Source organism: Pleurodeles waltl, chromosome 2_1 (genome assembly GCF_031143425.1).
Source record: "Pleurodeles waltl isolate 20211129_DDA chromosome 2_1, aPleWal1.hap1.20221129, whole genome shotgun sequence".
NCBI classification, from domain to species: Eukaryota; Metazoa; Chordata; class Amphibia; order Caudata; family Salamandridae; genus Pleurodeles; species Pleurodeles waltl.
The window spans coordinates 111,472,641-111,489,505 of NC_090438.1; the positions used below are offsets into that span (position 1 = coordinate 111,472,641).

The following is a 16,865-nucleotide window of genomic DNA, read 5'->3' on the forward strand; positions in this document are numbered from 1 at the left end:
TGGTCATCCAGACTTTTCGCTGAATTTTACTGCTGGTGTTCACACTTTGCATACTAGAGCACTGCTGTCCATTGTAGATGCTCTGATCCTTACATCATGTAGAAGTGTGTTAATCCTTGATTGACTTATCTACCTTTTTTTAAGGCCATAGTTTATGTTGAAAAAAATGCACCTATGGTATAAAAATGTAAAATGCCACTTGTGGACTGCAGCATGTATTGTGCCATCCAGTAGTGTGACAAAGGAAAACAGTGCTTCAGTGTAAAACCTGCAGTGTGGCTTATTAACCCCTTTTACATCTTAAAGGCTTCCCTATAAATATTAATAAATCATCCCATGTAATCTTTGTAGCCCACAAGATAGGGTGCATTTGTATTTCAAAGTGGGACATATAGAAATAATATTTGCATTTCCATGGAGTGAACAGACTATTGTCACTGTGGCAGGCCTAGCTGTCCTATGTAAAAAACAAAAGTACAGATTAAAATACTAATACCATATCTTGGTAATGGGATTAACTAGAAAAAACTATTTGTAATAGTCAATAAAAATCCAATTCAAGTTGGATTTGAAAAAATATTAAGGTAAGGTAACTTTTAGAAAGTTACTCTTTACATGTCTGAGTTGGCAGAAGGCTAATTAGAAATAGCGCCCGCAAACTCTCTCAGCCTGTGCTCAGCAATTAGATCAGTTGGGGATAGCCCTTATATCAATTCGGTTTTTTAGTGAAAAAAATAACTTTTTATATTAACAAATACCTTCAAGTTATGCAGATTTATAAGTCATAAAGACAACTTAAAGTTTGCAAAACTTGCCATTGCATTGTTCGATACTTGCCCAAGAGAAAACAAAGAAGTATATAATTAACAAAACAAATAACGTTTTGTTGTATTCTATGAGAATTTATAGAACGCATGGTGACCCGTAGGCATCCCAGCGCTGGCAACACAACGATTCCACTCGTGGCCCAGGGGGCATTAATTATTAAACAACCATGTTTTTAGGAATTTTCGGAGTTTAAGTAAGTTGTTGGTGAGGCTCAGTGAGTAGTGGAGGGTAACCAAAGGAGTGCCCACTGCTTCTTGCTCTGCATATGGATGGAATAGTGGCCAGGCACATTGGTGGAGCTGTGGATTCTGTTAGGTGTGTAGTGGGAGATTAGAGGTCGGAGGATTACAGGGCCTTTTATTTGGAGTCAACTATGGGCTTATACATAGGTCTTTGAATTTGACCCTTTGCTTGACTGATAGCCAGTAAAGAGTGGCTAGGGCCTGCCGGGCAGAGTGCTTGACTGGTAGCCAGTGAAGAGTGGCTATGGCCTGCCGGGCAGAGTGGTGTCTGGGAATATTATCGGGCCCCGAATTAACCCCTTTTAATGTCGGAGGTTCCCGACACAAGGGGACTACATCATGTTAGTCAATCCCTTCCTGGATTGTGATGTTACAGATATATATGTATATATTCTCAGAGGGAGGAGGAATGATCTTCATGGGGAGCAGTTTTAATAAAGCAGAAGACATGACAGATTTCAAGAATGTAGCCTTTGTCAAGTGTAACAACACCAACTTCCCACATAGGATATAAACAAAAGTTATAGTGTAAATGTAAGACATACTATATGGTCCATATTAGCCTGCAATCCTTTTGATGTGTTAATCAATCAAATGGTAGTGTGTCATAAAATGATGAAAATGCAGGGATTCAAACATTCATCACAATGATTAATGTTCACAGCATGAATATAAAGAATAAATACTGATGCTACCATGTTAAAGTAGGCAAAAGTGATAGTTGTGAAATTGGTGCAATAATAGGTGAAAACCTGGTATCGTAAGGAGTGTTTACCAAGTGCACATACCTGGGAAGTAAATTCATGTTCCAGCATGTGTTTACCACATCAATTTACATGGATGCAAATGCCTCTTTGAGGATACTTAAAGTGCTAATGGCCCCTGACTACGAGCCCAACATAGTCCTGTACATGTCTACAAATATGTGTAGGAATTAATTCACACTTAATCTCATGTCCTTATGGTCAGACACTTAATTGAGAAATGGAAAATGTGCCTAAACTCTTACAAGCCAATATCAAACCCCAGTGGGTTAGTTCAATAATATGATCAGCACTGCTGCAAATCAAGGTACATTGCCTAAGAGTGAAAATTTATTTTGATAATAAATTAGTACCAAAGGAGCAGTGTAAAGTCTGCAAAGTATCAGAAAGGTCCAAAACGAACTTAGTTCAAGGAAATAAACTGCAATAAAATGTATTCCAAATGGATTACCAGTTCTTCATCAATATTTAATTTGATTTGAGACTTCAAAGATTTCTCTGACTGGTCACCTCCACGTGTACAGCATACAACCGTGTTATCACCAAAATAACAAAGTAATTCAGATACGTCATTGTGGATCTCGTTAAAATGATGAGCAAGAGGGCATGCCTTGTCTCAATTCTTGACTTATAAACATATGTGTGTGTGTATATATTTATTTACTGGAACAAACAAAGGTTACAGGGATGTCATAGTTGGGAAATAGAATGTTTTAAAAACTTAGAAATTCACTAAAAAACAAAAGTTACAGGGAAGTTATAGTTAGGTGCAGATTTTACACACAGACGACCATAGAAATTCAGCAATCCTCAGTCACAGCGGTGCTGCATGATGTGGTGCTGGGGAGAGGTGAACTCATTTGACAAATATAGGGGGCCGAGTCGATTGGATAGCGGTGCAACATATGCTGCAGGCCCAGACGCCATAGGAGGGAAGATGGCGGTGTGCTTGGGCTGAGGTGCCAGCTGGCTGAGAGGTGCGTAGCTGGAGCAGTTTACAGGAGGCTGAGAGCCTGGAAAGTTCTGCCCTGCGGAGGCTGAATGTCCGCTGGTGAAGGAGTGTGCATAAGAGGTGAAGCGGCATTGCCGGGCACCAAGGTGCAAGCTTGGCCTGTCCGCAGAGTTGTGCAGCCTACTGCATGACGAGGAGGAGTGAGACGCTGGGACATGGGCGGTGAGTGACGCTGATCGTGCAGTCGCTTGGGGCCTCCGGCAGGCTGCTCGTAGCTTCCGGATAGACTGACAGGGACTGCTGGTGCCGGGCAGCCCTGAAGCACGTACCTGCCCATAGCTGGTGTACTCAGGACAAAGCTCTACTGCTATGCGTGCCGTGATATCTGCCTGTGATGCCTGCCCGAGGCCCCTGGGATGCACAGCGAGGCAGAGAACTGGTGGAGGCCTGGTATAGTGGCCACCTGAATGGGTGAGAGCTCCGGTGCCTGCTGGCAGTTGCAATTGCCAGGCCCTGAATATTTTGACTCTGCTTTGAGATTGTGCAGCCTTTACTTACATTATAGTAAACTGAAGCTGGGGTGTGGGGTTGTGAGTGTGGCCCCCACTGTGCTCGAACTATGCCTCACTGGAGGAGTGCAGTGGGGAATGTAAATGAACTGGTGCCCCATCTGGGTGTGTACCACGGGGGCAGAACACTCAAATTTCGTGTTGGATACCCCAAAAATGTGCACCCTCAAGTGGCAGGCTGAGCAGGAGAAGTAAGGAGTCTCTGTGTACACTATAATATTTGTTGCCACTGTGCTTGGGCCACGAGGCATGGCTGTGATGTGCGGCCACCTATAATGGTTGAGGGGGGTCGACTAGATTGAAACAATAGCTGAGCAGGTGAGGTGCACAGGGAGGGAACCGCTGGATAGGCAGTCCCTCAGACGGGTAATCTCAAGTATTGCCATCACCAGTTGCTTATAACTATTTAAGAACTGGACCTGGTTTAAGAGGTGCTGAGACTAGTTGATACTCATAGCGCCTACCTGCTGGTGTGGTGCTCCATAGGTGCAAATGTAACTATTGAGATAAGATGGGGAAGACAGACAAGCACCAGTCGTGACTCACTTTTGAGGCCAAGCGCGCTCATAAGCCTGCATGAGACATGTCGCCGTGAAGTGAACAGGAGGATTCGGCAAGAGAACACAGGAACACAGAACATTGGAAACCACACTGCTTGCAATGCAACACGCTCTACAATCGATCAACAGAAAAAATATATGCACAAAATGTCTGCATGGATCAAATGGCAACTAAACTCTATCAACATGGGACACACATTGTAGAAACAGAACAACGCATATTCACCACTGAAGACATCTTACAGAGTACGAGGGAAACATGTTTGAATATGCAAAATGTGATTGCCATAATTTAAGCGAAGAATGTAAACCTTGAAGCGAGATATCGAAGAAATAGTATTCATCTTTTGGGAGTGCCAGAAACTTCTAATATGGGAAAAATGGAAACGTTTGTTGAGTAGTTCCTTCGAGATGTATTTGGTGTGGAATGCGCTTCCAATATGTTGATAGTTGAACGAGCTCACAGATCACTAGTGGCTAGACCGCCACCAAGAGTGCCGCCCAGACCTATAATCGCAAGATTTCTTAACAATAGAGGTCCGAGATGCGGTGCTGCGTCTCTCCAGGGAATGCAAGATGGTTCGGTATCAAGGCAATAAAATTGCTTTCTACCCAGATTTCACCCTGGCGGTTCAGGTGGCCAAAAAGGAATTTGCGCCCATAAAAAAGAAACTGCAGCCGGCAGGAGTGGAATATGCCATGCTGCACCCGGCTCAGCTGTAGCTGCAACTGCCCCAAGGTCAGAAGATCTTTACTACCCACAGGCTGCCATGGACTACCTCAAGAAGGCAGGATTGGGGCGTAGACAGGCCTCAGATAAAACTTTTTGGTGGTTGACTAATCGTGATTTGACAAGAACGATTGGGACCTTTAATAAATTTGATCCATGCCTTGTGGTGGTTAGTTTATCCTCGTCAAATTACTCCAGTATCGGTTATTATTGTCTAGGTAGAGTGGAGGGTTACTCCCAGGATATGCTGACTGTGCAGATGTCCCGGTCCCCCATTCATTGGAGGCCGACCTTCTATCCAACCCTTGGAGAGGATTCCCCGAATGCTATGAAAGTACATGTTAAATAGTAGAATTGTGCACAGTGAATTGCTGAATGATTATAAATTATGAAGTTATGGGTGAATCCTGGGGGAATGCGCCTTTGGCAATTTGGGGACGCTGAAGTGGGTGGGTTAGGGGTGGGGAGCTGTTTTGCCCATACAGTGCATGTCTTGCATTTATTGTCCAGTATTGACTTGCTTTGTTCCAATGCACAATTGATATTATACTGGTGATATGAACCCTAGAGCTGCTACTAACATGGCCTCCCTCAGCTTTCTGTCTTGGAATGTGCAGGGGCTTAATAACCCCCAAATAATCAAACGGGTACTAGCATATCTTGTTAGACATAATGTGCAGGTAGCATGCAGGTAGCATAGCAGCAAGAACGCACCTCTCCAAGTATTCTGCTGACTGGGTGGGTGCGGAGGTGGGCGGGGTTCCATGTGGCCTTATCATATACCCACGGGTGTTATTATATGACTCAAAAGGAGGATTCCGTTTGAGCTGATACATTCCGAAACGGATGACCAGGAACATTGTGTTCAGGTGCAGGGGTAGGCTGTGTGGCACCATGGTTTCTGTGCTCAATACATACTGTCCGAATGTGGATGACCCGGAGTTTGTAGTGCATATATGGAATCACCTGCATGTTTTGCCTAACTTGCCCTTGCTGTGGGGGCGGGGGACAGCTGTAACTTATGTCTGGATCCAGGACTAGAAAGGTCATAAACCTCAAGTGAACAGGAGAAACGAGCTGCCAAAGTTATATGAGAATGTATGGCGAAATATGAAGCCATAGATGTGTGGCGGCTAAGCCACCTGGGGATCGGGAAGGGTACTTATGTGTCCTCAGTACATGGCTCATGGTCCGGGCTAGATTAATGGTTACTAACTAGAGACTTGCAGGGATGGGTGGAAGAGGTGTGTCACCTTCCCCGTACCTTGTCGGACCATGAACTAGTTTACCTGCAACTGCACATTCCCACACATGCGCCCCAGCAACTTTGTTTGAGGCTCCCTCACGCGGCCTTGTTAAATCATGTGTTCCGAGAGACCGTTAGGGAGGCCATAGCGGAGTACTTCCTACTGAATAAAGATTTGGTAGAGAGTGTGGGTGTTCTCTGGGAAACGTTCAAGGTCGCTATAAGGGAGGTCTGCATAGGCGCCCCCAAGCAGGTATCCTTAGAGACATTCGGACTAGGCTGAGAACAATAGAAGACAAATTGCAAGAACTGCAGCAAGACTATGTCGCCAATCCTTCACCTGACAAACTGGCACATATCCGGGAACAGGGAACTGAATATAATGAGACTGCTGAAAGTGCTGCCGACATCTCTCAAGGAGCTCCCACGCTTATGGTGAGGGGGGCTGGCCAGGGAGTACATTTGCCAATAAACTAAAGGGCTCCAGAGCACCCACTCATGTGAGCCCTGCTATGATGCTGAGACCATCCTGGGACAGTCTGCGGGCTTTTATACTGCATTATATGGGCCCAGGGAGATGGCAGTGCCAGCTGATACCATCAGCTATGTTGATGATATCACATTAGTATGGCTCTCGGCGGGGCAAAGGGAATTTCTTAGCCAACCATTTACATTTGAGGAAATAAAAGAGGCTATTAAAGGGTTACCAAATAGTAAATCCCCTGGGCTGGATGGCCTGCCAATAGAGTTTTACAAAGAATATATTGACCTCTTTGTCTCGTATCTCCTGCACATGTTTGAGGACGCCTTTGAGGCGTGGCACCTTCCCTCAACATTGAGAGAGGCACTCATAATCACTCTCCTGAAGCCTGATATGCCACCGGAGCACTGTGAATCATATAGACATTAACTCTTATTAATACAGGCACTAAAATTCTGTCCAAACTCATAGCTGTGCAGTTTCTCCCTCTGATGCCAAGCATGGTTCTGCCGGATCAGGCCAGTTTTGTCCCCTCCCGATGCACCACCCAAAATATATGCACACTATTTGCTCTGCTGCACTATGTAGATCCATCAATGAAGGCAGCAGCAGTACCATTAGACGCTGCCAAGGCGTTCGACTCTGTTGCCTGGGCTTGCCTGTTCACCATTCTGCAGAGGATGGATATTCACACGAGGTTAATACATTGGATCGGGCTGCTGTACATGGACCCGGTAGCTAGCATTCTGTGAACGGAATGGTGTCTGCCCTGTTTGCGGCATGTAGAGGAACCCATCAGAGGTGCCCTCTTTCATAGATATTGTTTGCTCAGGCTGTGGAACCATTGGCCTGTATCATTAGACAGAGACATGCGGCTGCATCCCTTAGATGCCATATCACTCTATATGGATGATATGGTGCTGTATGTGCTGGACCCTGAGACCCATTTAATTGCTCTGATACAGGAGTATGTTCAGTTCGAATGGCAGTCGGGTCTGAGTATTAACTTGGAGAAGTCATATGTGTTACCACTAAAAGTTGGAACTGTGGATTTCCATAATGAGTACTCCTTGAGGTGGTGCATGGATCCAGTAAAATATTTGGGGGCCTAGGTGCACAGAGTTCGAGAACTGGTGATTAGATGGAATTATGACAGAACGTTGGTCCTGACTTCCACTGTCATTGGCTGATCGCATAGCAGTTATCAAAATGCCGTTATTGCCACAATTCTGATACCGATTTGTGAACATACCGATTCACCTCACGCAGATCTTTTTTAAGGCACTCCAGTCACTGTTATTAACATTGACCTGGGCTGGGAAGCAGCTGTGGATTGTGTGGAGGCAGCGAGCACTCCCCTTTGCTCCTGGTGGCTTTCATGCCCTGGACCTCTGTCTTTATTATCTATGTGTGCAGGCACAACATGCACACTATTGGGTGCACCTGAAAGATACATACCACACTTAGCAGTGGAATGGGATGCAGCGCACACCATATCACTGATCTCATTGCTGTTGCATAGATGAGTGGATGTGGTCTGCTGGAGTATTAGCACGATCAGCTGTACCTTGCGCGCATGGCAGACCATTATAGCCTGGACAGTTGGAGGGCGCCTACATGCCCCTGCTTTGCAGCTAGTATATCACCCCAACTTGCCTGTCACACAAGAGCCAATGGCCCTGACCCTACTCAAAGGTGCAGGTCTCAAGACCATCGGAGATCTGTTCGCAGGAGAATAATTTGTTCAATTTGCAATATTGCTGCAGAGGAGTCGTGGCTCCCTGCTCATGCATTTCACATTCATGCAACTGCAGGCAGCCCTGAGGGAACACTGTGCAACGTTTCCACAGGATCCTCCTACTTCCAGAACTTTACAGTTAGTACTCACTAGCACATCCCGTAAAGGGTTGACCACAAACCTAGATAATATGGTGCAGGCTGAGGAGGACAGGGCTGATACTACTGTATTAGATAGGTGGAACGGGGTACTTGAAACTCCATTTACGAGAGCAGAGTATGAATTCTGCGGTACGTTAATGGGCAGGCTGACTGCGAATGGGAATTTGCGTATCATACACTGTAAGTTCCTGCAGCAGGTTTACTATACACCTGTATAGTTGGCCCGCTATGGACTCCGACAGGCGGATGGTTCTGGCAGGTGTGGCAGGAAGGGGGCGGATTTCTTACACCTAGCGTGGGGATGTGGCAAGATCTATATATATTGGGAATTGGTTACACAGACACTCACAGGGGTTGTCTCTGAACTGATGACTTGTGACCCCCGTACATGTTTGTTGGGATATGTGCAACCTCTGCAGCAAGCCAATCTCAAGTTGGTAGCAATAGCCCTTTTATTGGTGAAGAGGAGAGTTGCCATTCCTTGGGGGAAGCAAACATGCCTGACTGTAACACAGTGGAGTGCTTGCACGATATTGCCTGTTGTGGAGATGAGCTAGAGATATATGCAGAATAACTCCCCCAGGCATCCCGTTCTAAGGATTATTGGGCTCCCCTGACGGCATATCTCCTGACATTAGTCGCTGCGGGGGTCATAAGACGACAACTGTAATGAACTGGGCAACATATTGCATATTGAGAATGTAAAATACCAGACTTGATGCGTCTCATGTACATGATGATTAGAATGCTACTGGGAACACTGGTTGTACCATGGGCAATAGTTGAATGTTGTTTCTCGCGGTTGTAACGTGAAAAAACTTTCAATTTAAAAGAAAAAAAAAAAACGATAACTCATGCACTGCTAAATACTCCACTTATTACATCAATAATTACATCTTCTATGACATCATTGATAATATCACTGCAACATTTGCAATACAATAATTGATGAGAAAACTGTGCTTGGAGGGGGTGGCAGTTACAGTTACCTTAGAGCACGAGTTATAGTGTTTTGAGATAAATATAACTGTGTTGAATTTCTGTGTATATAAAATATGAACCTAACTCTAACATCCCTCTAACCGCTGTTTTTTTTGGTGAAAATATATACGTGCATACATAAACACATATCCACACAAATATGTTGAAATGTACCTTATATCACCATCGAACACTTGTCTCCAAATATCCGCGGTCAGCAGAATGGTAATTTTCCCTGTTCTATCTTGGGTAGGAAACCGGCTTGTACTGATAAATAAGCGAGGTGCACAACCTATAAAAACCCACTTTTAGTGGAAATGGCTTTACATTGTAGTTATATGGGACAGACTTACATTTGTGCATGTTCATTAGAATATATTTGGGAAAGTGTCACTGTGAGGTGATCAGTATTTTGTAGGAAGGGGTGTGGATCGCGTCCTTTCACCAGCTCTCATATGGGCAGGCTGCTTGGGGCTCTTCAGAGTGATATAGTGGGGCTCAAGTGATAGGGAATAGGAGTACCAAAACCATTTACTGCGATAGCTTGTGTTTAAAAATAAAATAAAAAAAAAAACAATTACTGCAATGTGCAATAGAATAGAAATATTTCCCTAAATGTCATAACTGTCTCCTATACAACTCCGAAAATCTGTTGTTAGTCACGCATCAATGTTTGTTACTTTCAAAGCTTATGCAGTATGTGACATTGACTGTGCTAAACAAGCCCAAATGATGATGACTGTTGAACATGTGCCTGTCTTTAAGTGGTATTGGTTTAACAGTTATCAACAAACTGTGCTATACTTGGCAACTAAAATGTGTGCACTCCTCACTTAATGAGTTTTTGACTGTATGTGTAGATACTTTATTTGCATTCACCAAGCCCTTTATTACAGAGTTGTGCTTCAGATCCGAGCAGGAGAACCCAGAAATATCTTTGTACTGTGTCACATTATGATATGTGCTTTGATGGGAAAGAAACAGGTGTAGTAATCAAATGTTACTTAATTGCAGGTGAGGACAGTGGTTTTCGATAAAACTGGTACCATAACCCACGGGACCCCGGTTGTGATGCAAGTGAAGGTGCTGGTGGAAAAGAATAGGATGCCCACAAATAAGATGCTGGCGATTGTGGGGACTGCGGAGAGTAACAGCGAGCACCCCCTTGGATCAGCAGTGACCAAGTATTGTAAGAAGGTAAATAGCACTAGTTCCTTGGAATATTTTAGCATCACTATGGTGAACACACTAGAGGATGCTCAGACCACAGTCACACCTAAACATAATAAGATACATTTGAATCCACCTTTTTGAAAACTACATAAGGGGATGTTCACAAAGAGTAAATCTAGGTGAGTAGACTTTAGGCTGCATCGTTCTTGGATTTATACTTTTTGTGGAAAATGTACAAAATTCTAGATGTTAAAACTTGGAATCTTACGTAATTTGTCGATTTCTAGGTCCCTAGCCTCCTAACCCTCCGAAGTTTTCAAAGTAGGGTTAGTTGAGGGTTTAAGTGCACTGTTCTAGAAAATGCTTTTTCTCATGAAGAAGTCTCTTCCTCAGCACTACTTCTTAAATGTGGGAGTGTTTCTTCACGTCCTGGAACCAGGAAATACATCAAGCAGGAGTAATTTGTTGTGATGATATTATGCAGATGTAGTTGAGGTATGTTAGTTTGAAGTAACAGCATCACCAATGCATATTGAAAATTAAAAATGCTAAACAGTTACATTGCAGGGTGTCACAATGTTCTGTATCGATCAGTTGCTACCTGACTATTGCAGAATTATAGATCCTTTGTAGAAAAATTTAAATTTTAGGGGGGTACTTCCTATTTGTCTAAGCATATGAGATCTGTTTTTCTGCCTCATCCTTATTTATCCTTTTATGTCAGCCACTGATTTCTCAAGGCTGCCACCGGTCTGGGCAGACACATTTATTGGAAGACTCATAAGGATTGTATTTGCTCACCAAGACCAGCTTCACAAAGTTCAGGCTAAAGTAGGGTTGCTACTCTAAATACAGGGAGTGCAGAATTATTAGGCAAGTTGTATTTTTGAGGATTAATATTATTATTGAACAACAACCATGTTCTCAATGAACCCAAAAAACTCATTAATATCAAAGCTGAATATTTTTAGAAGTAGTTTTTAGTTTGTTTTTAGTTTTAGCTATGTTAGGGGGATATCTGTGTGTGCAGGTGACTATTACTGTGCATAATTATTAGGCAACTTAACAAAAAAAAATATATACCCATTTCAATTATTTATTATTACCAGTGAAACCAATATAACATCTCAACATTCACAAATATACATTTCTGACATTCAAAAACAAAACAAAAACAAATCAGTGACCAATATAGCCTCCTTTCTTTGCAAGGACACTCAAAAGCCTGCCATCCATGGATTCTGTCAGTGTTTTGATCTGTTCACCATCAACATTGCGTGCAGCAGCAACCACAGCCTCCCAGACACTGTTCAGAGAGGTGTACTGTTTTCCCTCCTTGTAAATCTCACATTTGATGATGGACCACAGGTTCTCAATGGGGTTCAGATCAGGTGAACAAGGAGGCCATGTCATTAGATTTCCTTCTTTTATACCCTTTCTTGCCAGCCACGCTGTGGAGTACTTGGACGCGTGTGATGGAGCATTGTCCTGCATGAAAACCATGTTTTTCTTGAAGGATGCAGACTTCTTCCTGTACCACTGCTTGAAGAAGGTGTCTTCCAGGAACTGGCAGTAGGACTGGGAGTTGAGCTTGACTCCATCCTCAACCCGAAAAGGCCCCACAAGCTCATCTTTGATGATACCAGCCCAAACCAGTACTCCACCTCCACCTTGCTGGCGTCTGAGTCGGACTGGAGCTCTCTGCCCTTTACCAATCCAGCCACGGGCCCATCCATCTGGCCCATCAAGACTCACTCTCATTTCATCAGTCCATAAAACCTTAGAAAAATCAGTCTTGAGATATTTCTTGGCCCAGTCTTGACGTTTCAGCTTGTGTGTCTTGTTCAGTGGTGGTCGTCTTTCAGCCTTTCTTACCTTGGCCATGTCTCTGAGTATTGCACACCTTGTGCTTTTGGGCACTCCAGTGATGTTGCAGCTCTGAAATATGGCCAAACTGGTGGCAAGTGGCATCGTGGCAGCTGCACGCTTGACTTTTCTCAGTTCATGGGCAGTTATTTTGCGCCTTGGTTTTTCCACACGCTTCTTGCGACTCTGTTGACTATTTTGAATGAAACGCTTGATTGTTCGATGATCACGCTTCAGAAGCTTTGCAATTTTAAGAGTGCTGCATCCCTCTGCAAGATATCTCACTATTTTTGACTTTTCTGAGCCTGTCAAGTCCTTCTTTTGACCCATTTTGCCAAAGGAAAGGAAGTTGCCTAATAATTATGCACACCTGATATAGGGTGTTGATGTCATTAGACCACACCCCTTCTCATTACAGAGATGCACATCACCTAATATGCTTAATTGGTAGTAGGCTTTCGAGCCTATACAGCTTGGAGTAAGACAACATGCATAAAGAGGATGATGTGGTCAAAATACTCATTTGCCTAATAATTCTGCACTCCCTGTAGATTAGTGCAGCAGATGCTGTGGCTCGAACCACCAGGCCTGAGGGTCGCGAGAGCCTCCTTGCATCTCAGAAATAAGCTATATTTTACTTCCTGACTGAGAGACAAGGAGTGGGAGAAATTATTCTTGTTTGCATTAGGGCTCATAGCTACGAACCATTGCAAAATCTGCTCTTGTAGGATTGTTCAAAATGTTAAGAGTCAAATTCTCACGTGTTTGGGATTTATTGAAATATACACCCTTTGTAAATTATCCATAACAATGCCTTCAATTAGGAACTATCGCTTTGATGTTTTGGACATTGGTGAAGGATATATGCTCAGCAATTAATGATGAGTTATATTATTTTTAACTTTGAATAGATACTGAATGTGGATATCCTTGGCTCATGTACAGAGTTTCAGGCAGTGTCTGGCTGCGGAATCAGTTGTAAAGTCAGCAATATTGATGCACTACTCAACAGAACGAGCCCAGACATAGAGATCAATAATGTCAGAAACTCAATCCTGGTTCACATTGACGGTCCGACTGAGGAACTATATCCAAATTCCTTGATCATTGACCCCCAGATTCCAAGTAAGTGGGCAAACGTCTGACATTTTTGTGTTTTTTTTATGTGTTGCTATGGCCCCAGGCTGTGCTGTTTCAAACAAATTGCTAAGCAGAAAAGTCAGGTATTTGTAACTAAAATCTTTCTCTCCAATATGAACCTTAGAGGCTTCTCTTACTTTTTCACCTTGCATGCCAACCCTCCGGGCTTCCACATAGATGCAAATGTGTCCTTCAGAGGCCAAGTAAAAATAACACCAGACAACCTGGTACATCTTCAACACACTTAAATAATTTCTGCTTCACAGCAGTTTTACCTGCCTCCATGCCCTTGTCTTCTCCCACACTGATGTGGGGTTGTATATTGATCATTAGTCTCCTATACACCACTGTGACCTTCTGTTTATGATGTCATGCATGCAGCCACCTTCCAGATCACCAGTCTATTGAAATAATTCAGCCATCTCTCCAGCCTAAATGACTCAAATTACTTACTCAATCACAGCATCACAAATTCAGATCTTCCCATGTGATGTACAAAACTATTCATTCCTAAGAAGACTACCTCATAATCATGCCCCATATCGGTTAAGGTCTCCAAGCAACCAGCAACACTACCATTGCAAGGTTAGAGATACAGAAAACCCGAAAGGACAATTAACCCCTTCTGTGCCGCGGACGTAATTGTTACGTCCTGCGGCACAGTGCTCGTGTGCCCAGGACATAACCATTACGTCCTGGGCACAGAGCCCAGAGGGAGCGCTAGCGCTCCCTCTGTGGTGTTCCCCCCCCCACCCCAGGGATGGAAGGGGAAGCCCTTCCCCTTCCACCCCCGACAGCCCCCCTGACCCCCCCACCCCCCGCTGTGACATCAGCACGCGATCGGGCGCTATCACAGAGGCCTCCTCCCATCGCGCTGGAAGCTCAGCATTTCTCTTCCGATCACGTGGAGGAGGCCTGAGAGGCTTCTAAGGGAAGGAAAGGAATTTCCTTCCCTTTGAAGTCGCAATCAGGCTGCTAAAATGCCCACTAGACACCAGGGATTTATCTTATAAAAGGAAACTGGCATGAGGGGACCGACCCCTTGGGCAAGGGTCGCTCCCCGTGGGGGCAGAAACCTCTAGTCACCAGGGATAATTAAAAAAAAAAAAATTCTAGAGGTGGGGAGCGACCCCTTAGGCAAGGGTCGCTCCCCTAGGGGGCAAATTGTATTTAGGCCATTTCTGCCCCCCTTGGGGGCAGATTGGCCTATTTTTATGAGGCCAATCTGCCCCCAAGGGGGACAGAAACCACTAGACACCAGGGAGTTTTTTTCGTGAATTTCACGCAAGGGGAGCGACCCCTTAGGCAAGGGTCATTCCCCTGGGGGGGCAAATTTATTTTAGGCCATTTCTGCCCCCCTGGGGAGCAGATCAGCCTATTGTAATTAGGCCGATCTGAACCCAAGGGGGGCAGAAACCACTAGGCACCGGGGATCTTTTTTTTTTTGTGCCAATGTCCCGCAAGGGGAGCGACACCGTAGGCAAGGGTCATTCCCGGGGGGGGGGGGGGGTCAAATTTATTTTAGGCCTTTTATGCCCCTTCCCCCAGGGGCAGATTGACCTATTGCTGTTAGGTCGATCTGCCCCCGGGGGGGAGGGGGGGGGGGGGGGATGGGGGGGCAGAAGCCTTTGGGCGCCAGGGATAAAAAAAATGTTTTTTTGTTTTTGTTTTGTTTTTTAGAGGTGGGGAGCGACCCCTTAGGCAACTGTTGCTCCCCCGGAGGGGGGGAGGGGAGTTATTTTAGGCCTTTTCTGCCCCCCCTTGGGGGCAGATCGGCCGATTTTTTTTGTTTTTAAGGCCAATCTGCCCCCATGGGGGCAGAAACCACTTAGGCACCAGGGATTGGTGTGTGTGTGTGTGTGTATGCGTGTGTTTTCTTTAGGGGGGCAGCCCCTTGGGTAAGGGTCGCTCCCCATGGGGGCACATTACTGTTGGCCATATCTGCCCCCCATTGGGGGCAGATGGGCCTATTTTTGGAAGGCCCATCTGCCCCCAAGGGAGGGCAGAAAGCCCACCAGAGGCCAGGGAAGTTTTTTTTTCAAAAGTAAGAGGGTGGGGGTATGGCCATACCCCCACCCCAAATAAATGGGGCCAAAGTTGTTCTGCCCATCAGAGAGGCAGATGGGGCAATTACCCCTGATCCACACCCCAGGGGGCAGAAAGTCTACTAGATGCCAGGGAATTAAAAAAGAAAAATATTGGGGTGGTGGCTACCAACCAGTATGGGCCTGGTTACGCCCCCACCTCAACTGAAGGGGGTAACGGTCTTTCAGCTCTCCCCGCACTCAAAAACATCTTATCCCATAGCAAGCAAGAAGACCTATGATTATTTTTTTAGTTTTACATTTGTGCAATGAGAGCTTGGTTTACTCTCAAAATCGTCCCACTTGGAATGGTGAGGGCTACACTTTATGGACTTTGGGGCACTGCCATGTAGAAAACTCCACAAGACCTAGACACATCTGAAAACTAAACATCTGGGTGATTCCAGGGTGGTGTGTTTCACATGCACCCTGCACCATTTTTGTACCCACAACACCCTGCAAACCTCCAACTTTGCTGGAAATCACACATTTTTCCCACGTTTTTGTGATGGAACCTTCCGGAATCTGCAGGAATCCACAAAATTCCTACCACCCAGCATTGTCTCATCTATACCGATAAAAATTCTGCTACACTTGTCAGCCTAAACATTTTTTTTTTGCAAACTGCCCTTTTGGACCCCCTTTGTTCCCCCTCAATATCGACATGTTTTTGGATCTTCCCTTTCACAAGCACTTGGGCCACCTACACAAATGAGGTATCATTTTTACCGGGAGACTGAGGGGAACATTGGGTGGTATGAAATGTGTCCCAGTGCGGTGATCCCACACAGAAATGTGGGAAAAATTTGATTTGTTAGCTAAATTTGGGGTTTGCTGAGGATTCTGGGTAAGAAAACATTGGGGGATCCACACAAGTCACACCTCACTGGACTCCCTCGGGTGTCTAGTTTTCAGAAATGTCTGGGTTTGGTAGGTTTCCCTAGAAGGCTGCTGAGCCCAGGACCAAAAACGTAGGTGCCCCCCTGCAAAAACAGGTAGTTTTGTATTTGATAATTTTGATGTGTCCAGATAGTGTTTTGGGGCATTTCCTTTCGCGGGCGCTAGGCCTACCCACACAAGTGAGGTACCATTTTTATCGGAAGACTTGGGGGAACACTGGGTGGAAGGACATTTGTGGCTCCTCTCAGATTCCAGAACTTTCTGTCACCGCAATGAGAGGAAAAAGTATTTTTGGGGCCAAAGTTTGAGGTTTGCAAAGGATTCTGGGTAACAGAACCTGGTCAGAGCCCCACAAGTCACCACATCTTGGATTCCCCTAGGTGTCTAGTTTTAAAAAATGCGCTGGTTTGCTAGGTTTCCCCAGGTGCCGGCTGAGCTAGAGGCCAAAAT

At 44.9% G+C, this 16,865-nt stretch overlaps 1 protein-coding gene across 2 annotated transcripts in view; it reads left to right on the top strand.

The window, feature by feature from the left end:
- The window catches only part of ATP7A (ATPase copper transporting alpha), a 307,765-nt gene that overhangs the window by 244,749 nt on the left and 46,151 nt on the right, over positions 1-16,865 (top strand). For both annotated transcript variants that reach the window (XM_069211097.1, XM_069211107.1), the window contains exons 16-17: positions 10,267-10,449; positions 13,203-13,416. In XM_069211097.1, coding sequence (XP_069067198.1) covers positions 10,267-10,449; positions 13,203-13,416 — 397 coding nt within the window. The remainder of the gene's footprint in view (positions 1-10,266; positions 10,450-13,202; positions 13,417-16,865) is intronic.